At 39.1% G+C, this 26,011-nt stretch overlaps 1 protein-coding gene and 1 pseudogene across 1 annotated transcript in view; both read left to right on the forward strand.

Moving 5' to 3' along the window:
• PIEZO2 (piezo type mechanosensitive ion channel component 2) overlaps positions 1-9,590 on the forward strand; it is a 383,378-nt gene extending 373,788 nt beyond the window's left edge. The window contains exons 48-52 of the mRNA XM_023534183.1: positions 1,255-1,427; positions 2,805-2,933; positions 4,145-4,224; positions 6,786-6,969; positions 8,042-9,590. Coding sequence (XP_023389951.1) covers positions 1,255-1,427; positions 2,805-2,933; positions 4,145-4,224; positions 6,786-6,969; positions 8,042-8,294 — 819 coding nt within the window. The 3' untranslated portion in view covers positions 8,295-9,590. The remainder of the gene's footprint in view (positions 1-1,254; positions 1,428-2,804; positions 2,934-4,144; positions 4,225-6,785; positions 6,970-8,041) is intronic.
• A 14,071-nt stretch (positions 9,591-23,661) lies between these two features.
• Positions 23,662-23,780, forward strand: LOC111743797 (annotated as a pseudogene).
• Positions 23,781-26,011: the final 2,231 nt, after the last annotated feature.

A 26,011-nucleotide genomic window follows, 5' to 3' on the forward strand; every position in this document is an offset into this window, starting at 1 on the left:
TTCCATCTAGATGAGCTGTCTGGTTGTCATATTACTCACTACTTTGCTATGGCCTGTGTGTGGGTGGGCAGAGCTATTCCGAGATTATCAGTTGTACACAGCAGATTCCTGGCTATTGGCCACTTTGATAATCTAAGATATTATGTCTGTATTATTGGATGTAAATGTTAAAAAACATAATTTTAATTCAGAACATTTTAATGTAAGCTCAACAAATATTGATCCTTATAAATTTTAAAACATTTTAAAAATTGTGGTAGATAGTGATCCCTTTGACTAGTGGGTCTAATCTGGTAATCTATCCTAAAGAAGTAATTCGAAATATGGAAAAAGCACTATGTCGGTACCTACTTCTGATAGCACTCTCTGTATCAGTGAAAACTCGAAGCAACTGGAGATATCAACAATTAGGGACTGGTTAAATAAGTCACCACAGATGTATGAAGTGAATTTGATTAGCACTGGCTTCCCTAGGGTAGCTGTAATAGAAGGGGGCTTCCACTTTATATTTTATTTACATGCTATGTTATCTAACTATTTTACAAGCAACTTGTAATAATAAAAAAAAATCATTACAAAGGCTATGCATGGCATAAAAATTTCTCAAGGTAAAACGTAAATGCGAAAGGATATAGATTTTTTAATGATAAAAAATTAGATACACATCTTCTACTGCATAAAACAGTGATGATGTTCCAGTGGCAGAGACGTGCCTGGTGTTATTCTTTTCTCTACACTCCAACTTTTAATAATAAGGTAACACAATTTTTCATGATTAAAATTTGCTTTACAAATAATATTTATTTAAAGAAAGCGATTAGGCAAACAGAAGCTTTTCTTTTTTGTAGAATTGTCAGCCTATCACACTGTCAAAACTAACCTTGAGGGCTGAGCAACTATGAGAACAGAGCCAGGATGTCCTGTGTAGATTAAATTTGATTCTCTCATGAGAGGGACAATTCCTCTTAATGGGAAGGAAAAAAGACATTAAATCATATAATTTTTCTTTACTGTTTAATTGGAATGATTCCACAGCTGTATTGGTGTGGCAGCATCACCCCTGGGAGCTGCCTGTATCTGTGGGCAAGGGAACAAAGTCAGTGCAAAGGAATACAAAGACAATCTCATATAGAAATTTTTCTTTAATAGGAAGAAATCCTCTCTACACAGTCAGTTAAAAAGAAGAGTAACAACTTTCTTTATATATCACCATGTATATGATCTATTTATGCCTGTGTATTTGTGTGCATACAGGGTGCTATGCAATTTCTGGAAAATTATGAAAAAGAAGACATAACAGTAGCAGAACTGGAAGGAAACTCAAATTCTTTATGGACCATCAGCCCTCCCAGTAAGCAGAAAATGATAAGCGAACTCACGGACCCCAATAGTAGCTTCTCTGTTGTTTTTTCATGGAGTATTCAGAGGTAGTTACTGTATTTCCATGCATAATTTTCCCTTTCCCCAGTCTAACCTCGGTGCGGGGTGGGGTTGGGGCATAGAAGGGCAGAAAAATTAAATAAACGTGGGTCTTAGTTCACTTTGCATCTTGGAGACGTGCATTCAATGTATGGCGAAAATTTTTGTTTATTAAATAATGGTTGGCCTGAGAACCATTGACAAAACTGAGGACTTCTTACTTTTCCTTTTTTCTACTAACTTCACTTTTAAAGAGAGGTTGGCGATGAGTTCTGTATACAAGAGCGAGAAGTAGAGAGAAAAGAAAGAGGATGATGACTCATAGAATGAAACAGAGTCTGGGTGTAGCGTAAGATTTCCCAAAAAGGTTGGAGTTTGTTCTTAATAAAGAAAGTGCAGCCTCTAAAACTCCAACTTCTCACTTGCATATCTCCAACATTGAGGTGGAGGGGCCCTAGCAGATCTTTTCTCCAAGTGTTAGGTGCGAGAGCAGCTTGGCAGAGGGGAGAGATGAGGCAGATTTCACCTAACCTGCATCAATGGACAGCAAGCAGCTGCTACTTTACTTGTTTAGACAGAGCGTGTCTCAGGAAATGTACGTACATCCGAAAGCCTGACATGTTAGTGAAGTAGTTCCAGGGTCTCAACACAGTCTACCAGATGATTAGCTTAGTTTCTTTCATCACAGTCTTGTGACTCGGGACTCTATACAAGTTTATTTGTCAGTCAAGTTTTTGGTTCACTTGGGTCCACAGTTCCAGCTTCTTTGATGGATTAAGAAAGAATCATGACAGGTACAGAAGAAAACCTTGCAGAATCTAAACTGAATTCACAAGGAAATAGTAAAGAAATATTTTGAAGAAAATAGTTCGAAACTTAAAGAACTCTTTTAATCTTATTTTCTCCTTTTAAATGTTCCCAATTCCTCACATGGAATTCTGTACTGCCAAAAATGTACTTCTTAGCCTTTCTTTGTAGAGCTACCAAAAAAATAACAATAATATTAAAAATCAACTTCTGATTGAACATTCCTTTTATAATGTGGATTCTATTAGTTACCATGAAGACCAACTTTATTGGATTAATATAAAGAATGTTTTGGAAATTTGTATCAGAACATCATGACAGTTTCTCTTTTGGTCAGCAGACTCTGCTTCCTCACCTGCCATCTGTTTTAAAGGTGTTTGTGACCTCTCTGGGTTTTACTAACTTGGTTATCTAAAAAGCTGGACAGAAAGGTGAGGTGGACAGAAAGGGTTAGAGTTGGCAATTGTGAACCCAGTGAAACCTTGGTGAGGTTAATAAAATTAAGTCAAATGAGTTTTTAATTTCTCTTCCAGACTTGTGAATAATCATTGACATTGAGTTATTTTTTTTCCTCACAGAAACATGAGTCTGGGTGCAAAAGCAGAAATAGCAACAGATAAGCTTTCTTTTCCTCTTGAAAATACTACACGAGAAAATATAGCTAAAATGATAGCTGGCAACAACACAGAAAGTTCAAAAACACCAGTGTAAGTTGATTGTTTGTTAATATAGCTTTAATAGATGTGTGTATCTAGTAAGAAACTTCTATCTACAAATTCATCATGTATAAAAAATACAAATTTCTTTATCCTTTGATAATTCGAGTGAATTTCTATTTGGAAGTCTCATTGTGCTGGATTAAAGAGACTCTATTCTTTTCCCGATCACTCTCTGTCCACCTAGCCATGGAGTCGCTCTCATCTCTGAATAGTAAGCCTTGCTGTTATCTTACCTCAATTGCCAAAAGCCAGAGAAAGACCCTACAAGACCCCTTTTCTACTATTACTCCTTCCCCAGGGTCACTGAATGCCTGAAGGGGGCGAGGGGGAAGACAAGGGGTAAACAGAAATTGAAGGAAAAATTGTATCTTAATGTATTATCCTTCCATATAAGTACTCCATTTCAAACACATCCAAACTGTAATGTTTAGATTCTAATATGAAAACTAGCAAGAGATAAAAGTGCCATTGGTCTAAAACTGCTAAATGAAGTGTTTCAGATGTCCACCAGCATTGCCCAGTTCTGTCTTCCATTCTATCCTGGACTCATTTTATGCATCGGATATAAGAACCGCCATGATGCAGCCCTCAAACATATTCCTGACTCGGATATTCTTTGTTAGTCACTAAAGTTGAAAGGCTTTTGAAGATCGTCAAATCCTCTCCCATCACTTCTCAGATGCAAAAACTGGTCTAGAACAATGGAATGACCTGCTCAGTTCACCCAGCTCATCCCAGCATAGGTAGAATAAAGTCCGGGTCACCTGTCATCAACTCAGACTTCACTCTTATCACTAGATCAGTTCATGCATTCCACTTGATTAGAGATACTTTTGAAATCCTAAAAATTAAAATTAAAAGAGCACTCAATGTCACTGCTATGAATGATAGTCTCCTAGCAAGAAAGACAGCCACTTGCTTCAGAAACAGTCACAGGCATGGGAAAATCTCTGGCAGTCCTGAAGCCATTACCTGGCTTGTGTATAGTGTTTACATGAGCATTTGGATAGAACCTGGTGAGTTTTTTTTCCAGCTTCAGAGAATTTTGATTATAAAGAAAATCCACAAATTATGATGACTAGACATTATATGAAGGCTCTCATCATTCTCTGTTTGCTATAACATCAAAATAGCAACAAAAATGTTTTATATGGGTAAAACAATTAAAACTTAATTACTTTTTTTTTCTTAATGTACAGGACTATAGAAAGGATCTACCCATATTACGTGAAAGCACCTAGTGACTCTAACTCCAAACCTATAAAGCAACTTTTATCTGGTAAGAATGAGAAGCAATCATTTCAGAACTTTTTTTAATCCTTCTTTGATTCGACTTCCACAGTTTGCATTTTCAGCCTTCAAGCTACTTTTCAGTTCTCTTTCTCTATGTAACATGACTTGCAAGAAGCACAAGTCTCCTGGCTGTGTTCACTGGCCACAAGAATCACTCACTAACCCAGGAGCCATGTTCTTCATTTTCTTTTTACGTTGATATAGAACCTGATTGACTTAAATTCACATTTAGTGACTTATGTTACTGATTAATCATTCTGTTTACTTGTTTCTATTATCAGCCGTATCTGTGGCAGAATACTGCCTCATACAGTGTAAAATGTAAAGACTCCACAACAAGAACAATGAAAAGATAGCAGGAAATGTACTAGATTCAGCCTATGGGTGACTAAGTATCAAGCAGTGCTCTAGGGACTGTATTTTCCCAATACAACTGTGATGGGAGTGAATTGATGTTTTTGATTTTTTTTAACAATCAAGCATTGTTTGACTTAATCAATTACCTGGACCAGAGTAGCTGTGTATATCTGGTCAAGGTAGAAGGACAATGCAGTATCCAATTCATGTTTATTCATTTGCCATCATCACTGTCACCAGGCTTTGCATGGCTCATGTTTAACTGGAAAGGTAGAGATGTAAGTAGTCAATTAGAATACTCCTGGAGAGAACCATAAATCGAGGCAGGATAGAGGGCCCAAAGGGCGAGCACTGGGCAGACCCCCACCTGCTGCTTTTCTTCTTAAAGAAGTATGTCTTGCAAAGTAATTGCAAGATGCACTGAGAACTTTGGTATTTCCCTTTCAATCCAGAGTAGTTCTAGAAATGTGCAGTCTGCGAGTACAGATTATTCAACAATTAGTTTTCCCCCTGATGGAGTTCTGTCCCTCAGCAGGCTGTTCCCTGCCATCACCTTCCAGAATGGTCCCAGCCGGCCAGCGGCTATTCCTTCCACTTCCTGCTGCTCCTTGGCAAAACATCTTATATTTTCATAGTTCCCTATCTTGTTCCCTTCAGATTCAAAGAAAGATGTGTCCTCTCTGTTTCCAAAGTCAGTCGTACCCTGTGCCCCAGACACCACTCCCTCCTTGCTTTCATTCCCGCAGCATCGTTTATTCATTTCCTCTTTTACAGGTCCTTTCCAGCTCCCCACATTGTCTTGTCTGCCTGAGAGTAATTTGAGGTCCAGCCTATGAAGTCCTGTTACCCAGACTGCATGGTCTTGGTGCTTTCAGATCCTGCCCACAATAACCTAAGGCCTTATCTGATGAGCTTTACTGAGTTATCTTTAATCTTAACCACAAGGTATATTTAGCATAGGTTGATGGTTATCACCAGTTAATGGGTGAGGAAACTGAGGCTCAGTTGTGAAATACTCATCTGTGTTTGTACAAGCAGGGTGTGGCAGAACTAGATTCAAACCCAGGCTTATCTGGGTCTATCTGGCCCTAGGGCCAGATTTCCCCTCTCAGAACTCTCTAGACTTCAGAACCAACATTATTCCTGCTCCTGTGTATTCTGGTGGTTCACATTCTTCCTGGATAAGAACTTTATCTTTACCAGTCTCCTACCATTCCTCACTCTTTTTCATCTATCCATCCATGCATCCATCCATCCATCTAACAAACAGATGTTTGTTGCCAGGCATTGTCCTAGAATCCCATGACCTAGGAATTTAGCTTGAAGTAATGCACATATGGTCCCTCCCCTCACAGTGTTTGCAGTCTACCACCATAATTCTCAGTGCAGGCTCTATTCTTACTGGCAGGGGTGACCTCTTCTTAAAAAAACCTATTCATCATAACTCTAAGCTTTTTGTTTGCCCTTTTACTATTCTTTTACATTCACCCTATGTAATCATTGACCATTCATTATGGATTTTCAGAACTTTCAGAGCTTCATGCCATCAATCCTTCCTTCATCTCCATCTGCTGATGTTCTCACTCAGCAAAACTCAACTCAGAAGTCGTCTCCTCTGGAAAGCCTTCATGGATCATACCAGAAGTGGTCTCTTCAAGCTAACATACCTTGTCAATGCAGATCCTATGGTGGTTGCCATATGCCCATCAAACGTGCTTGTGTACCTGACCTTTTCCCATTGAAATAAGGAAACATGCTATATGCAACTTTGTAACTCCTAAACATTTAACGGAATGACCTCTTCTTAGCAGACACTCAATAAATGCTGGGACTATAAATGAATCAGTCAATTCAATCAAGAGTTGTTGACTTGGGTTTTTAAATATCTAATTTGTTGTTTCGAATTATTAGCAAAGATGCTCAGGTGATGGATCTCCCACACTGTCCCTTTGATTTGAGTGCCATGCACATGTAGCAACAGTGACCGACCTCTTTTGTGAAAAAGAGAAACCCCATACACACCTTGGACCCACTCTTCCTTTTCTACTTGCATTGCTAACAAGTCTACATGGACATCCTGGAATCGTATGCTATAAATAGTAACCAGGCTTTGCCATCCAAAGACTGTTGATTTGCATTAAATTCTAAAATTCTCATACTAACTTGATTTCATTTTTTTTCCTCTTCCAGAAAATAATTTTATGAATATCACCATCATTTTGTCCAGAGACAATACAACTCAATCTAACAGTGAATGGTGGGTTCTCAACCTGACTGGAAATAGACTGTACAATCAACATGTCCAGGCCTTGGAGCTGGTGGTCTTCAATGACAAAGTTAGCCCCCCAAGTTTAGGCTTCCTGGCTGGCTATGGGTAAGGATTCATCAATGGATTAACAGTTTCAAGAGTCTGCTTCTGCATCATATCAAGTTGAAGATGAGAAGCCTCTTATCTTCTTTAAATTCTCCACTTTTATAGATGAAATATTAAATTTCACTGATCCTTGGCCTATCATCTTAAAAAATGAGGAACCAGAGTCTCAAAGAATTCACAATGCCTTGTGTGAGTCACACCAGTTATGACAGGACTAGAAGCTGTATTTCCAGCTTTTTAACTATATGGCATAGTTGGATGCAATTCATAGGCATAAGTTTATCTCTTTAATGCTTAGATTTCCTTATGAATTTAGCAGACATGGAATCAATTAGAAATCACAGTTTTGGACAAGCCCAATGTTACCCTTTAACCACATTCCGATGCTGAAACCCTAGGACGTGCACATCCCCTACATGCACAAGTAGAAAGTTTTCCCTTTCTTAGAATGAGCCTTTTAAGAAATCATTGTCTATATAAGTTTTATGATAAAAATGAATCTTGAGAAAGTGTTGTTAAAGTGAAAAGTGCTAGGTACAGAAAAAGTGCATATAGTACAATTGGATTTCTACCAAATATATTATGTGGTTTATGCATATAATTTGTGCAGTAAAACCATCTGAAGTTCATACAAGAAACTGTTAACATTGGTAATTTCCAAAATGTGAGATTTCAAAGGACTTTTATTTCTCAAGTTTTACAGTTCTATTACCCATTTTTTTAGAAAAAACATGAATTACTTTTCTTTATTAAATGTATTGGAGTGACACTGGTTAATAAAATTACGTAGGTTTCAAGTACAATTCAGTAATACATCATATGTATATTACATTGTCTATTAACTGCCCAAAGTTAAATTTCCTTCCATCACCATATATTTGACCCCCTTTACCTTAAATCACCTTTTTAAAAAGAAAAAAAAGCGAATGTTTTCACTGGAGGGAAAGCAATCTAAGCTTTGATAAGTTTATCGTAACTTCTATGTATTTTGAAGGAAAATGTTATTTTTTTATACATGTTTTTAAAACCATATTTAACTGCTAAATACAATTTCTACTTAATTTTTTTTCAGTATCATGGGATTATATGCTTCAGTTGTCCTTGTGATTGGAAAGTTTGTTCGTGAATTCTTCAGTGGCATTTCTCACTCCATCATGTTTGAAGAGCTTCCAAATGTGGATCGAATTTTGAAGTTGTGCACAGATATTTTTTTAGTTCGAGAGACAGGGGAACTGGAACTAGAGGAAGATCTCTATGCCAAATTAATATTTCTGTACCGTTCACCAGAAACCATGATCAAATGGACTAGAGAAAAAACAAATTGATACCTTAGGACACAGACTGCAAGTCAAGTTAACATTTGAATTGTTTTTAAAAAGCACAATATTCTCATAAGAGCTAAAGCATTTCTAGTTTGATGGAAATGATTTCTCTTCTGACAGGTGGCCCAAAGGGAGTTGACTTTTTTTTTTGCAGTCAAAGTTACATTGCAAGTTAAGCACTGATGAATTTGTAATTCCATTTCTCTGAAATCAGGGCTACTTGGCTTATATTTTAGTCAACAATATCTCGTATTCTGATGGACTATGTGAAGGAATCATTTATGTGTCTCCTCCCTCAGAGAACAGAAGAGAAGAAAAAGTAAGAAGGAAAAACGCCATGTTTTCCTGTGGAGGGACTACGCCCTTCCTGAAGAGATGCTCTAATGCAATAAACAGTGCTCTGTCGCCAATGGGGAAGCTGCTGTGAGGAGACCAAATGGGCCTCAGCACACCCCAAATATGCAACAGCAATAGGAGGCTGAATACTCCTAAACATATTCTGGGAGGGAAAGAGAGGGAGCTGATGACCCACGAAGATGCCAGTGGATGGATAAGCCTCATTCTAAGCAAAAAGATAACATTAGTGTCACTCTTACTGCCTTATCTTAACTGAAGACTAATAAAAAATTTTTTCCATTAAACACCAGTGACTTCTCAGGAAAAAAAAAAAAAAAGCAGCAAAACAAATATGTGGACACTGACTTTGTTGAGGCCTAACTAGTGACTCTGATGGTGGTGGCTGTTCAGCTGCAGCGAGTAACTGTTCCGGGTGAAACACAGACATGAGGAAGAAAGATAAAAAATGCCACCCAGAAAATGTGGAATGCTTTGACTTTGTAACTCTTTACTAACTGAGGTCATGAGCACTCTTCTACCTTCCCCATCTCTCAACACGCTTTTTCCCATTTTGATGATTTAAGGCAATGCTTTTTCCAGTATGTGACATTTTCCTTCCTGTTTTTCAGGTATATCAAAGAGTTTACATATTCCAATTCACATTTTTACATCTGAGACGGGTTTTTTTAAGTTCATAATTATGAAAGAAATATGTATATTGAGCTTGGGGAAATTAAAAAAAAGGCCTTTTCTTAAATTATTATTATTGATAATACAACCTCTTCATTAAATAACAATGTAGCATGGAAATTTATGACTGAAATGTAGTTTTCATTCCATAGTAAAATACAGTTTCTGAGAAGAATCATTGAATGGACTAGAATATATCAAAAAAAAATGATCCTATATAGTTTGGGTTCAGGACTGACTTGAAATAAAGCACATCTTGCAAAGTCATTTTAAGAATACTCTTCATTCTGCCTTTTTTGCATGGGATATGAAAAGTGATTGTTTTCAATATTGCATACACACAATTTTTAAAAATCTGCTGAGATCAGAATCCTTGTCGGTTTTATTGGTTTTTTTTTTTTTCTCATGTAGGTGCTCTATGTGAATAATATAAACAGAAAACAACTGGTAATCAATTAATTTCCAAAGAGGAAAGTATTGCACAGAATATGGAGCTTTAAAAAAAAAATAGCAGAGTTTAAATGACATTCAGTGTTTTTTAGAGAATTAGTGCATATTTGTTCAATTGTGAAAGCCAGCGTACTTCCAGCTCCCTGAAATAAACCGCTTCAATCACTGTAACAATAAACTCAGACCATTTAGGGAACCCTTTGGCCCATGTTCTGATTTCCCAACAACAGGAAGAATCACAGTGCATTCTTCTGGTTCTGAATTCTTTCTTTTTTCTTTTAAAAATGTCAGCAGGAAATTTCCAGAGAGTGTGTTATAACACATTTAGGAAAGAGAAAAGCAGAAAAATGCTCCCAAGAAAAAAGTGTAAAGGTCAAAGTATACCAGAATAGTAATATTCCTCAAGGAAACTATATCCAGGTTTCCATAAAAAAGCCTCCCGGTGTGTAAGGAGGAAAGTGTAGAAGGAAATATATAAGATTAACATACAGAAAATGTAGGCAAGCGCACCTTCCCGGGAGGCATGAGCTGCAGTGGAGCTGGAACAGAAGATGAGGCAGCCTGGCTTCTAGTCCTGGCTCGGCCACCATTGGGCTGGAAATCCAGGCCAGCTGGTCACTGTTCTCTCCAAACTTCTTATCTGACAACATGAAGGTATTGTCAGGCTGTCACCAGCCACATTCAAAGCTTCAAATAATACCTGCCCTGGCCCAGTAGATGACCCTTATGAAAGCAGATTGTCACCTTGGACTGAGTTCTCTGGAGATAGCCTCTGAGATGGACATTGTGAGAAGGGCCCCAGAAGTTACACTGATCACAAGGAAGGCAGGGTTAGGCAGAGGGACAAGATTGCCTGGTCATGCAGCTGCAACTGAGCTTCGCCCAACCCTTTGGAAACCTTAGGAACTGGGGTAGCTCTTCTTTGTCCTTAGCAAAGGCATCGGCCACCCCCTGAGCCACCCCCTGAGTGGGGCTCCATCTCTGAGGAGGCATTCCCTGCGGCTGGAGCTTTCTGCCTCCAAGGGCACAACATGAGCACGGGCATGTGGGCATGCAGAGGGTATCTGGGAAACTGCAGTGTCCATCACCCTCTCTGCCCATGGGCCACTCAGACCCACTTATAATAAGTGAAGGTCATATTTCCATTACAGAATAGGAGTAAGATGAAAGAGCTCCAGCCCCTGTTGCTGCAGCTGGTTCCAAGGCATGTATGACACTCATCATCCATCCACTTCACCCCCCATTCTGGATCCCTGTCTTCCTTGCCGAATACCCTGCTCAACAGGCAAAGCCAGACCCTCAACCCTAGGATTCTGGTGTCCTGAGTATCAGCCCTCCTCAACTCACAGCTGCTGCACTGACCTCTGTATCATTCAATCTGGCCTGGACCACCACTCAGTCTCCAGAGATCCCTGAGCACCAACAATTCCTCCCATTCCCACTGAGTGACAATAGTCCTCCTCTTTCGCATGGCCTGGAGCAGCTACACCTGTCCATAAGGTGACCCCTTCCCCTGACAGAACTGTGTTATTGTCCTTCCAATTTAGTCATCCATTCTGAAGTAGTTTCTGTTTTTCACTAATTTTCAAATTCTGGTTTCTAATATTCCTTACTGTCTTCTATTACTTTCTTCATTTATTTCAGTTTATTTTGAAATATTGATTGCCATTTTCAGCCATTTGTGAACATATCTTTCTGGTAAACTTCCTCACCTCCAAGGACCTGATTCTACTCCTTCTTCTTTTTTACTGATAGGAATTTGGTATTGGATTAAAGCAGAGGTCTTTTCTGTGGCTCCTTTGTGTGTGACATTAGTTTTCCTAACTTTCGTTGGAGTAGGAGGACAGCAACTCTAACTCCAGGCCTCTGGAGGCCCCTCTTCTGGTTCTGAAGTGTCACAAATATACCTTTCCTTTCTGAACCCCTACTTTGTTCTCCCCACTCCCTTTATATAGGCCCCTCTTCCCAATAGCAACCATTCTGCTGCATCTCTATTCCCAGAAGCTTCTCCTTCATGTAGTCTGGTCCTGGGAGAGAGCATCAGTCAGTTAATTTCAAGCATCCAGCCCCTTCAGCCCATGCCCCAACACCTTGTGCACAGTCCCCTCCCTGAGTATCCAGGGGTCGATGTCGTCACTGTGGCTCCCAATCCCAGCTCTGTTAGACTACCGACTACTTCTCCCTTCTTCCTCCTGCATGGACGAACATGTCTTATTGCTGCCACAGACACTGTAGGATTTGCCCTTACTAGCCCAATTCTCCCCCCGGGGTTTTTTTGGAGATGGAGAGGGAATATGGAGTGATTGAGGATGCATTCAGCACAAGGTTGCTACTGCCTTCACCTTCCCTAATTCCTCTAAACATAGTCTTTCAACACAGTAGTCATCGGGAAAGGATACTGTTATTTTCACAATTAGAGATATTAAACTTAAATGACATTGACTGCTTACATTAATGAATTATTTGGTCTGAAAGTGCTTTGGTGCAGTTGGTGTACACAAATGATTGCTTCTCAGAGACTGCATTGTTTGGAATGACAGCTATTTTTTAATAAAATGTTTTAATTAATGCATTACTTTAAGCTGTAAGTATCTATAGTTAGTTATGTTCCCATGAATTTTATTGCTCAAATTTGACTATTTTTCATCTATTTTACTAGTATTTTCAAAAAGTGGTTGGTAATTTTCTCTACTGTTTATTTGCCTTGTAGTTTATAAATTTCTGCTTCTGCCTTTATTATTTCTTCTTTTACTCCTTTGTGTTATTCTTTATTCTTTTGCTAATTCCTTGGGTTGAGTACAGAGCTCATTATTATTCTTTTCTAATGTAAACATTTGAAGCTATATACAGGGTGTCCCAAAAGAGATATAAATGCTCTACACTTATAGAAATCATCATATAAAAGTTTAACTTATTTAAGTATTGTACATTTTTTCAGATTTGTGAATTTTGAATATTACATTTGTTCTTTTAATTCTGCATGTGTTGGGATGGCTTCTCCCAGACAAGAAGACTCTCACTCACTCCCATCTCCATCAGACCTGTAGCCATGGGGTCAGAGCGGAAGGTCCTGCGAATTCTTGTTTTCTGAATCTGCAAATGCAGTCCTTTCAGTTCCTGCTGCTCAGTTTTTGTAATTGGAGAATTGACTGGGATCACTAGTGGTTATTTCGAATGTAATAAGAAAGATATCAGTATCTTATAATGTTTAATTAGTAGCCTTTACAGTGTTGCCTTTTCTGTTTATTCGCACTTCTAAAACTGTTAAAGTTTAGTTCTGCAGTAAGACTTGGGACCCCTTATGCTTTCTTTTATGGAAGACTAAGCTCTATACTAGAAATTGTCACAGGTAGGGTTTCATAGCATTCCAGAAGGAAGGCACATAGTTATGGTGGAAGTGGGAGCAGATACAGTGAAGAAAGGAGAGGGAGGGTCTTGGTGGGAAGTTGTGAAAAGACACAGAGGAACTTCTGATATCGTCCCAGGACTCTGGAACCAGCTGCTAACTTAGTTTGTTTAAAGTGCCCAGGGAAAGCCAAATAAAACAGCTCCTGGCCTTTCCTACCCAGGCCTTCACTCCATCCAAGGGAGCCCATAAAAGATTACTGGAGACGTGTGTGGGAGTTTCCAGAACAATAAATGGAGAAGGAGAAGAAGAAATACTCAATTACTACTGGCTCTTATTATGTGCAAAACCCTGTGCTAAATACATAAGGAATTAGAGACATAAAAATATCTTAGATACCGCCCATGGCATACGTGGAGCCGGGCTTAATTCATTTCCCCCAGGAACCCCCATGGGCTAGCATACCCACTCCACTGAAAACTCCTTGTCTTCAGCTCTGTCCTACCTTACCAAGTCCTGGTCAGTCAGTCCTCTACAACACTGCTGATGTGAGCACCCCCACATGTCAGATCTTGCTAAGACCCTAGATTCCCAAATGCTTTTTGGTATATTTGTGTCAGGGTAGATAATACTGAACAATTTTTCATCAATCCCTTCTCTGTGCCTCCCACAATATTTCTTTCCCAGGCTACCAAGTTTCTGGCAGGGAAATGTATGCTGAGACACACCCTTTTCCACAGGAAGGCCACTGAATTTCTCAAGTAATGGGAGAAGGCAGGTGATTGAGGTGATTTTCCCCCTGCACCTCACCAGGCTTTCTCTCAAGCCACTTGGCTCTGAGGCCAGGGGCAAGATGGCTGCAAAACCTTGGGTATCCTAATAAGTATAGAGTGTGAGAGAACATCCTGGGTATAAAGTGCCACCCAGGTCAAACATGGGTATTCGAACAACTCTCCAAGGCATTTTAGCATCTCTCGGGCTTCTGTTTTACCTTAAGAATCTAATTTTTGTGCTTGATGGACTGGTCTTTCCTTATTCCATGATAATTTTATAAATTAGCTCAGATAAATAGAATAATATTACAGAAATGGGCAATATAGAAAAATATTACTGTTAGGATCAATGACTTAATAAACTACATTTTGATGTTATGATTTTTTTTTTATCACAATCAAAATGAGACTGGAGGAACACCTGTGTGATGTTGACAGTTGGCTAAATCTTACATTGCTCTCCCCAAATTACCCTGTTTTACTGATACTAAGAGTCAGTATACAAGCTTCAAAGACCAAACTGTCAAAGGGAAGACGGCTTCCACTCTGCTCCTGTCCCAGGGGAAGGGCACATTCTGCTTTACCTGGATAATCCAAATCCAGGATCCCTCCTCGGGTCACTTGCTCCCACACATAGGAGAAGTACTTTTCTAAGCCACTTCAATCCTCGGCCACCCCCAGGATAATCTCCTTGGATCAGCCAAAAGGCAAGGAGCAAAAGAGATTAATCACTTTCCAGAATAAAGGTTGTCTCTCCTGGAAAGTGGTGGACTTTCCAGGAGAACATTTCCATTTGGAAGTGAGGCTGAGGTTCTCTCTGATATGTGGTTTTCTGGTCCTCCCTCCTTCGCTGCATCTCCTAGAGAAACAACCACCACGTGTTGACGTTTTAGTGGAGACAGGCCCCTTGCTGAGGGCTTCACACAGATGATTTCTTTTAGTGCTCACAGCAAAACTAAGAGTAGAGATTGTTTTCTCATTTTACAGATGAAGAAATTAAGCACAAAGAGTTTAAATATTTTACTCCTTCCCACCATACTTGGAACTGCCATACCATGTAACCAAATTCCCCAAATCAAACTTCTATTTACAGAAAAAAAAAATCATTATGAAGACAGACAAGGGAAATTTCTGAAAACCTGAAAGAAAATCATTTTCAAGTCATTTTTTGCATGTAAAATAAAGTTCTGGTCTTAATGTCATGATAAATCATGAAATGTTCTTAATCTATTCTTGTATACCATATCTACTTTCCCATTTGTATTTGCATGTGGACTTAACGTTTTCAACAAAAGAGTTAGTGGATCAAGATGAGAATATTAATTTACTTAAGAAATGTGGGTATTTGAACAATGAAGTGTCGTAACTTCTACAGATGTCTACTATTGAATAAAAGTCACTGGGTGAAATAAATAAGTATTGTTCATTCAAATCAAAGCCCTTCTATCCAGGTATGGAAGAAAGTAAGACTGTGGCATGTCTGAAGCTCCTACCATCTGATGGCCTCCTCTAAGAGACAGCAAACTGACTGGAGAATAGATAAGTCCACCTGTCATGACATACTTAGACATGGTAGCAATAATCATTGCTTTAGACAGCAGACTTCCTGGACATGTTCCTTTTTGGCCCACCAAACCTCTACCATTTCTATCACACTGTTATATCTGGGCTTTTCTCCTTATCACCTCTGCAAAAAGTCTTAAATCTCTTACAGTTATCATCTAGTAACAGACTACTAGTCTTCAGTCTGGTAAATAGAACCTCAAGAGATCCTACAGGTAGTGTGCTCTGGAGTTAATCTTGTCAAAGGGTAAAATCACCAGAATTTGTAGGTCAAAATTGTCAGTATCTTTTAAATGATTAGGCTTTTAGTTCCTTTGTAATTTTTCCAAAATCAGAACATTTGAGATTCATAATGAATATGGTAATTATTGGCTCTGGAGAACCCTGGCCTCATGGAGATGACATTTTAATGAGGAGAAAAAATCTGCAAAAGCAAGTGCTGAGGATTTAGGAAAGCCCAATAAATAGCCCTATTTTGCCTTCTTGGGCTATGAAACCTACTCTGAAGCAAGAGAAATGAGAGGAGCAGTTGACAGACTAAAATGCTCAACACAAAAATTAACTCAAAATAGATCACAGACCTAAATGTAAAACACAAAATTGTAAAATTCCTAGAAGATAATATTGGAGAAAAACTAGATGATTTTGTCAGTGGCAGAGATTTTTTAGATATATCACTAAAGACACAATCCATGAAAAAATTAATTGGTAATTTGGACTTCACTCAAATTATAAACTGCTTTTTGAAAGACAATGTGAAGAAAATGAGAAGGCAATGAGGAGACTGGGAGAAAATATTTACAAAATACAACTAACTGTCCAAAACATGAAAAGAACTATTAAAACTCAAAAATAAGAAAATAACCTGATTTAAAATGGGCCTCAACACTAAATTTGGCCTGCTGCTGAACCCCTCTCAGGATTGTGCCACTGGACACCTACTTCACAAAACCACACTAATAAGACCAGGAGACTTAAGAGCTATGCTTAGTACATAGAAACAGACACATAAAGGCAGCCAAAATGGGAAAACAAAGAAGCAGAAACCATATGAGAGAACAAAACAGAGATCCAGAAGTAATGGAGTCAAGCAATCTAACAGATGCAGAGTTCAAAACACTGGTTATAAAGATGCTCAATGAACTTAGGGAAAGTATAGATGAATTCAGCGAGAACTTTAATAAACATATAAAAAACAAAAATAGAAATGGAAATTATAAAAGGGATCCAGTCAGAAATGAAGAACACATTATCTGAGATGAAAAGTATATTAAATGGAATAAACAGAATGAATAAAAAGAGGATCGAATAACCTATATAGAGAAAGTGAAACCCAAAGACACTCAATCCGAATGGCAAAAAAAAAAAGAAGCCAAGACTAAAAAAATATTTTAAGGAAGTTATGGGACACTATTAAATGTAATCATATCTATGTCACAAGAGTACCGAAAAAAAAAAAAAAGAAAAGAAAAGAAAAGAAAAGAAAAAACAAGAAGTTGAAGAGCTATTTGAAGAAATAATGATGGAAAACTTCCCTAACCTGAAGAATAAAATAGACATAAAATCCCAGGAAGCTCAGAGAGTTCCAAAAACCAGGAACCCAAAGAGGCCCACACCAAGACACATCATAATTAAAATGCCAAAGTTTAAATAGAAAGAGAGAATCTTAAAAGCAGCAAGAGAAAAGCAGTTAGTTACCTACAAGAGAGCACCCATAAGACTGGCAGCTGATTCCTCAAAAGAAACTATACAGGCTTGGCACAAAATATTCAACGTGATGAAAACCTAGGACCTACAACCAAGAATACTTTATCCAGCAAAGCTATCATTTAGAGTCGAAGAACAGATGAAGAGCTTCCCGGACCAAAATAAGCTAAAGGAATTTATCAACTCCAAGCCAGTATTACAAGAAATGTTGAAGGAACTTCTTTAAGGAGAAAAACATGTATCAAAAACAGGAATAGAGAATGATAATAACTGTATTCCTATTAACAAGTACCTCAAATGGAAAAGGAATAAGTGCTCCAACCAAAAGATAGAGTGGCTGAAAACATAAGAAAACAAGCCCCCTACATATGCTGCCTACAAGAGACTCACTTAGGATTAAAAGACACACACACTAAAAGGAAAGGGATGGAAAAAGATATTGTCTTGATGGATCTAGAGGGTATTGTGATAAATGGAATGGGTCAGATAAAGACATATATCACATGATTTCACATACAAATGGAATCTAAAGAACAAACTCAACAATAACAACAACAAAAGTGAAAATAAACTCATAAACACAGAGAATATTTTGAAGGATACTAGATGGGAGAGGGGTTGAGGGGACAAAAAAAGGCAAAGAGATTAAGAGGTACAAATGGATAGTTGCAGAATAAATATGAAGATGTAGAGTGTAGAATGAGGAAGATGGTTAATAGTGCTGTAACAAATATGTAAGGGGGAAGAAGGGTACTAGATTTAGTGGGGTAATCACTTTGCGAGTTATGTGGATTTCTGATCACTATGCTATACAACTAAAACTGGTATATTATTGTATGCCAACTATAATTGAAAAAAAGCTCATTGAATTGTACAATGTAAATAAAAGCAACTAACTATTATATTTCAATAAAGATGGGAAAAAATAATATAAAATAAAATAGGCTTTAACAGACACCTCAAAGACCTTAAGAGACACCTCATCAAAAACGATATACAGGTAGCAATTAAGCATATGAAAAAAATACTCCCAGTCTCATCATGCATCATTAGGAAATTGCAAATTGCAAATCAAAACAGCAATGAGATACCACTACACACCTACTAGAAAGATCAAAATCCGGAAGACCGACACCACCGAATGCTGGTGAGGATGTCAAGCATTGCTTGTAGAAATGCAAAATGGTACAGCATGTTTGCAAGATACTCGGCAATTTCTTACAAAGCTAAACACGCTCTTACCAAATGATCCAGTAATTGTACTCTTTGGCATTTACCAAAAGAGTTGAAAACTTATGTTCACACAAAAACCTATACACAGATATTTGTAGCAGGTTTATTCAAAATTGCCAAAACTTGGAAGCAACCAAGATGTGAATGGATAAACAAACTGGTACATCTAGACAATGGAATATTATTCAACACTAAAAAGAAATGAGCTATCAAGCCACAAAAAGCCATGGAGGAAACTTAAATGCATATTACTAAGTGAAAGTAGCCAATCTGAAAAGCCTACATATTATATGATTCTAACTATGGAACATCCTGGAAAAGGTAAAACTATGGAGAAGATTAAAAGGTCAGTGATTGCCTGGCATTGATGGGGAAGGTATAACAGGGAGAGAGGAATGGGCAGAACACAGAGGATTTTTAAGGCAGTGTGCTCTATATGATACTATAATGGTGGATACATTTTTTGAAACCCAAAGAACATACGAAACCAAGAGTTAACCATAGTATAAACCACAAGCTCAAGGTGATTGTGATGTGTCAATGTAGGCTCAATTGTAACAAATGTACCACTCTGGTAGGAGATGCCGATAATGGGGGAGGCTGTGCATGTGTGGGGGTTGAGAGTATGTGGATAATCTCTATCTTCTCCTCAATTTTACTGTGAACCTAAAATTGATCTAAAAAATAAAGCTTTAATAAAAAACGTCATCTGTAATATTGCTTAAATCGCAGCTGGGGCAATGAATATGAAAGTGGAGAGAGACCAAGAATGTTATGGTATTGACAATCCTCCCCTGGAAAAACACATACAGATTAGGCGGGGAGGAAGTTCTCCTAGGTTCTCTTCTTTAAATCCCTCAGGCTTGGTCATTAGTCTCAGGCTGGGCAAGGGTGTGGTCATCCCACCAGAAGGAGGAAGCCAGCTTAGTAACCTTCTCACCCCTCCTGTACCTCCATTAACGAGACCATCCTTCAACACCAACTACACCGTTCTTTGGGATGTTCTCTAAGTCATCAGTCTAGATTTTGTCCCCAGAAGGTTCTGAAATAGTTCAGAACACTTTATTAAGTAATTTCTATACCACTCTATACCTAAGACGAAAATTTCAGCCCCTATTCATTTTCCCATCACAGCTATGTCCAGGTACTCTGTCTAACACCACCTATGTGAGGTTCTGCAGTGAAATAAAATTACAATATTAAAATACCTCAAAAATAGAAATGTTCCCAATTTAAATAAAAACCTTCTCTTATAATTTTAGTGAGAAATGCAAGTTAAAGTATTAAATCATTTGTGACAACATGGATGGATCTTGAGATAATCATGCTAAGCGAAATAAGCCAGACAGAAAAAGTTGAAAACCACATGATATCACTTGTATGTGGGCTATAAATCTAAAAACAACAAACGAACATGACAAACAGAGACTCATGAACATGGACACTAGACTAGTGGTTACCAGAGGGTAGGGAAAGAAGGGGAAGGTAAATGGGGTAAAAGGGGCAAATATGTGGTGACAGAAATCTAACGATATATATGTGATATATATATGACTTATTGTTGAATTGTATACTTGAAATGTGATATATATATGACTTATTGTTGAATTGTATACTTAAAACATTGGATTTTGTTCACCAATGTCATCATAATAAATAATAAAATAAATAGAATAGAATAAAATAAAAAATATATAAACAGAAAAAAATATATTAAATCACTTTAATGGCCGAGAACCAAAGAACATCACTTATATTCTTACTTCCATGAGTTAAAAAGTCAACGAGATTAAAGGCTGCTCCCAGTTTCTGCTTCCGGTCAGTCCCAGGCAGAGTCGTTCTCTGCACCTTGGAAAAATTGAGGTCACTTCAGGAAAGCAGCTTATGTTGTCTTCACAGGATTTTTGGTTCTTCAGATGTTAATTCAATTCAACACCAAGTTTCTGATTGAGCATCATTTTTAAAGAGTCCAAAAATCAGTAGGACCCACAAAACTTGCCCATAGTGACCAAATTTCAAAAGTATGGCAAGTCTCTGCCTTCCCGACTATCCAAGGCAAAAACCATTGTTCTCAGAAGCATAAAAAGTGTTGCCAAAACCCAGAGCAGGAGCTCACTGGAGTTTGAGTGAAGATTAGTGGAGAAAATCATAATGATCCAAGACTGGCTGGGAAGCCAGTTAGTCCATGCCAGGTAAGCAGAATCCATGACTGTGACCTTAAATCACTGGAGAGATATATCCCCGTGGGTGGTTAACTCTGGCTTGCCGTATTGGTCATATTGGGGAGAAATCTACATTTGCATCCTGTCCCCTCTTTCAGAGGGGCATGGCTGGCAGGGATGGAGTCAGGGCTGCCTTCTTGCAGAGTATAGAGATTTACAATGATGGCAACTCCAGCCACAAGATCTGATTGAAGATGCTCTTTTTTCTCCTCCCAGATTTTAGAAACTTCTTAATTCCCATTCTCCCTTTGTGCACCATATTACCAAAGGCTGGAATACTAGCTATTGGGTATGATTTCTGTTTAGTCACAAAGTGGCATTATTAGGCCTGAGCCACAGTAACTGCTTCCGCTATTTCTTTTCATAGATTTTTTCAGAGCCCTGAAACTGGCCTTCTACGGAAAGGTTCTTCCTCGCGTGCAATTAATTATTCAGACAATAGGGTGACTCTTGAGTATGTGGACCAGTTCAATAGATACAAGGTTAGCTTCTCCACAGCCTCTTTTCCAGCACAAATGCAGATTGGAATTTTGGGGTAGCTGAGGTAGTACCACCACTATATGCCTATATGTCACCAGCACTCAGTGGTATCCACAGAAGGGAGTTCTAAAGCAATGTATAAAAAATCATATTTAGGGTAATGGAAATGGGTACGTTTAGAAAAAAATTTTAATAGGTTGTAAGGAGACTTTCCCTAAAGTCTTTTTTTTAATGTTTATTTCCACATGTCCAATTTTCTAATTCTCATTCTTTCGCACAATACCAGTAAATAACACCAACCAGGAGACTGAGAAAACAAGGGACTGCATGGGGAAGGACAAAACTCCCAGACCTTGCTCCTGACACAGCTATTAGCCAAGCTCCTGCCTAGGTGCCTGCTGTGAGCACAAGCAAAACCCTCCTCCTGCCCTGACTAAGGTTCCCGCATATCTAAGGTTTGAGGACTCCTGACAAATTCTCACCTTCCTGGAGGGGATGTTAGGCAAAGATTTAGAGCCAAAACTAAATTTAGTTTAAAATCTTTGCCAAAGGAAGAAACTGAAGCTAAATGTCCCAGATAATGACACAGTAGAAGGAATGGAAATTGCAGATGATATTTAAGTAACTCTAGGCCCCTATTTCTCTACTGTCTGTCACCATACTTCAGTCTTGGAAAGGGCTTCTGAAAGGCCACCTTCACCCAGGAAACCGTGAGATACCCTATGTTTCTATCACCAACTGTCCATGAGAAGTCAGTGTGGCCAGGGCACTAGAAATCAAGAAAGATAGGGGATGGATGGTGAAGAAGCAGCAGCTAAGGACATGGTTTGGATCCCAGGCCAGATTAGCCGCAATTCTGGAAAGAGCCAGAAAGCTAATAATGAGAAATGCTCCAGCACAGTTTGGCAGCTGCATTTCATTGAGTTCAGCAGTCTTGGTGGCTGGAACACAGCCTCGTGTCAGCAAACACATGGTTTCTGGAAGAGTATTTAGTCACCTTATTACATCAAACAGTATAATGCATGGAGAAGCACAGAAGGTCTGAGATTTAGAAGAGGCTGTGTATTCTATTACATTCTATATATCCAAGGGCTTGGTGCCTGGGTGCAGTCTCAGACAGCTGAACCTGCCAGATGGCCTGCCACATGGTCAGAACCTGGAGATCATCTCTGCACACTCTATTCCCTCCCCAAAACCCCTCAGCCCTTTTAGTTTCTTTGTTCTCACCAGGGTCCTGTCTCACATTCTTCCCCGTCTTTGGGATGGGTGGACATCATCCCCTCCTAGGTAGAATTTCAGTTGCTATTTAGGAAGGCGAGATAAGATTAGGGAAAGTCTGAGGAAGCAGACTTCAGTTTTTCAGAATGGAGGAGGAGAGGGAAAAGAGGCCCTCTATGTGATCTGACCTCCAGGCAGAAACCCTAAAAGGTAATGGGAACTTCTCCACTGTGGGAATTCACATCTCACTGGCACATCTCCTGTGTCATATTAGACTTTAAAAGAGTTTCTCTCCCCTTTCTAGTTAAGTTATATTTTTAAAAAATGTCTTTCCATATTCAGAAGGTATCAGGTCTAGGCTTATAAATGACACTGTCACCTTCAATAAAAAAGATACCAACCAATCTCCAAACCCAACTGAAAGATGAGCCTGGAAGCTGAGACAGTCCAAAAACTTCAGTCTCGGAAGGAATATAGACAGCCTGGCTCTCAGCAGAAGATCAACTATTTGAGCTTGTCCTCGTAAGTAACCCAACAAGGCAAGCCATCACCCAACAAGGCCAGAACTGCTCTCACAATTTCCATCACCCAAGATACAGACATCCCTTTTAAAAGTACTTAAGATCAGCACCAAAAGCTTCCCTAAGAATCCTTCTTTCTTCTGGTGGCTCTCTCTTACCAAGCTCACTTTGTGGATGATGAATGTCACTATCAGTGACAAATGTCATCCATGCCCACATCTTTAGTGCCCCACCAGGCAGGCAGCTCAAGATCTCTGTCTGACTGGCTTCTTTCCTGACTGTCAGTCCTGCTTTTCTCAACTGCTCAGAAAGATTCTAGATAATAGTCCATTGGCCCTTCAAATTCAATGTGCTCCAAACCAAAATTACAATTTTCACCTCCCAAGCCCTCTTTGTCTTCCCTGCCTTCTGTTTGTTGATAATACTGACTTCCTCAGGTGAGGACCTTGAAGAGTTTGAGACTCCTTCAACTACCTGTCTGGTCAAGTCCTCTAAACCTCTGCCCCTCCCATCCTGTGGCCCTGCCCCAGCTTTAGTGCTAATGCAGCAGACCTTATGTGGGCTTTTAGCCTTTTGCTCTCCATTCCAGGAGCTTCCATACCTGCCCAATCATCAGAAATAACAGAAGAGCTTTGGACCTCACAAGATTCACCTATTGGACCATGTAGATTGAAAGCCCTCAAAAAATCTCTTTTTATCAATGTCCCAGCTGATTCTGAAATACTGGTCATAGACCTGTGTTTGGGGACAATATGTCTAATCCACTGGATCCTAGAACTGACTAATCATCAGACTCACCTCCAGCTCTTGTGAAAAAATACAGACTTCTGAGTCTGCGGCCATGCCACCCTGAACAAGCCTGATCCTGTCTGATCTCGGAAGCTAAGCAGGGTCAGGCCTGGTTAATGCTTGGATGGGAGACCATCTAGGAAGACCAGGTGCTATAGGCATAAAAAATCAAAAATAACGGATTGTAAGCTGACAAGGGCCTTGCAATCTGTGAGGTCAACCAAAGGTTGCTTTGCCAAACAAACAAACAAACAAAAACTTCTGGATTTCACCTCAAGACTCTCACTTAGGGAGCCAGGATTCAAGAATTTTTATGTATTTAAGCCCCTCCTGGTGATTCTGACAAGAACCAGGTTTGAGGACACTCCCGTCCCATACTGTCTCTAGAGGGTCCTTGCGAGATATCTCTACATCAAAGGTATCATGATACCAGATGGAAGGTTTTCAATGAACATTGGTTCTGCCTTCCTTCCAGCTAAGCTGAACATCTATCTTCCCTGACTTCAAAGTTTTGTCCTCATCACCTCCTTAAAAGGAAAGTAAAGCAGCTGAGAAACTAAAGTTCCAGCAATGGAAAGTACCTGTCCATTTCCCTTGCATTTACTTCCCAAATATTTGTACTTTCTCAGGTGTTGGTCAAATTCTTAGTGAGAAAACTAGGTCAAGTTTTTTGAGAAAAGTGAAAAATTTCTGTAGCCTTATAAAAATGATGACTGACAAGGGAGGTCTCTAGGCTCAGAACCAAGTAGCCAATAATTGGAAAGGTCTGGTAAGCTTCATTAATAAATGATGATAAATGAGGCATAACTGTGGCCCCAAGCCTGGCCTCTTAGCAAACTAAAAAAGGCAGTGAGTCACCCATTTGCTATGAGCTTAGTAACACTAAGAAGGTTCTCATACTTCATGTGAAATCATTCCCCTCCCACTGGATAATACCAGTAATGATTTGGAGAAGAAACAATAACTTTGCTATTCTTAGCTAGAAAGAATACCTAAGTGTAAGCACCACCAAGAATGGTAATACACTGCTTTGAAGTTTTGCTAAATGCGGGATCATTTCCAGGAGTTTATTTTGATATATGGAGGGCAAATGAGCAAGAAATATGAAAGGGTGAGAGTTGAGGAAACTGGAGTCACTCAGGGAAGGACTTCACCTGGGTATGATGCCTGAAGAACCTAGACCAATGCAAAATGCCTCTACTCTTGGGGCTTACCCTGATTTGTCTATAGGATGTGATATTCAATTGAATACACAGAAGTTAGAGACCATGATGGCTTTATACTAAGCCTAACACAAAGCCAAATCATAAATACATATACTTATAAGTGTGGAAATGCAGACACTTAAAATTTTACTAAATAAAATTAGTTTTCATCTACTAGCTCTTTTTCGTAATGCATTCATGTTTTGATGCTTTGGGTAAAATGTCAATCATGGCAAGTTTCTTTCTGGGAAAATTTTACATGCATGAACTTTCCATCTCCATGTAGGAAAGCTTCATGCAAAACAGAAGTGGATTGAGCTGTGGAAAGTTCTGGGGTAACTTCCCTTGACAATCTGTGCCTTTGGCTCATTGATGGCTTGGCTGGGCTGTTCCATACAGCATTCTCTCTCCTCCCTAGCCCAGAGGGGCTGCCCAGAGCCTGACCTCTAAGGCTGCCAGCACATATGTAGAGCACTCCACGGGCCAGACCATCCTAAAACACTAATGATACATTAGGGAACTGCACACCAGCGGTATTAAATTATGAATTATGCTGCTTTGTGGCACCCAGACTGATGCAAGGCACTGAAATATTAATGAACCTTGCAGATGGCTGCATCTCACACTGTTCAGCACTGCCCTGAGCCCATAGCAGTGAATAGCAAGCAGCTTTTGTTCTACATTGCACTTGGAATAAGAAACCCAGAAAATATTTAAAAAAGAAAAACAGGAGGAAAACCATAACATATAATAAAGCCAGAAAATAGAGAAAAAACTTCTGGTGTCAGTTGATATACTGAAAACAAAATCTTTCTGTAAAATGGGCAGAGTGGAGACGCTCGCAGACAGCAGACACTTCTGGAGCTTAACCATGCCATCAGGTGGCCTCTCCAAGCAGGGGTTTGGCCAGAGAGAACTCACTGAAGTCAGGCAGGCTCCATAGGAACACCAGAGGGGAAGAGTCATCAGGCTCAGGATGGCCATATTATATCCTTTATGAGAATGACCTAGGAAATGAATGACAGAAAAGGGAATAAATACTTCAGGGAAGGAACTAGAAGGAGAACGCTTACGGTCTAGGAAAATCTCTCCACTAAACAGCTCATATTCCTTTATTCCTCATCATTCTGGTGTTGCTAAGCTCCACTATGTGTTAGATGCTAACAGGGTTCAGATAAATGAAAAAC

This window comes from Pteropus vampyrus, unplaced genomic scaffold (assembly GCF_000151845.1).
Source record: "Pteropus vampyrus isolate Shadow unplaced genomic scaffold, Pvam_2.0 Scaffold122, whole genome shotgun sequence".
In the NCBI taxonomy this organism is placed as follows: domain Eukaryota; kingdom Metazoa; phylum Chordata; class Mammalia; order Chiroptera; family Pteropodidae; genus Pteropus; species Pteropus vampyrus.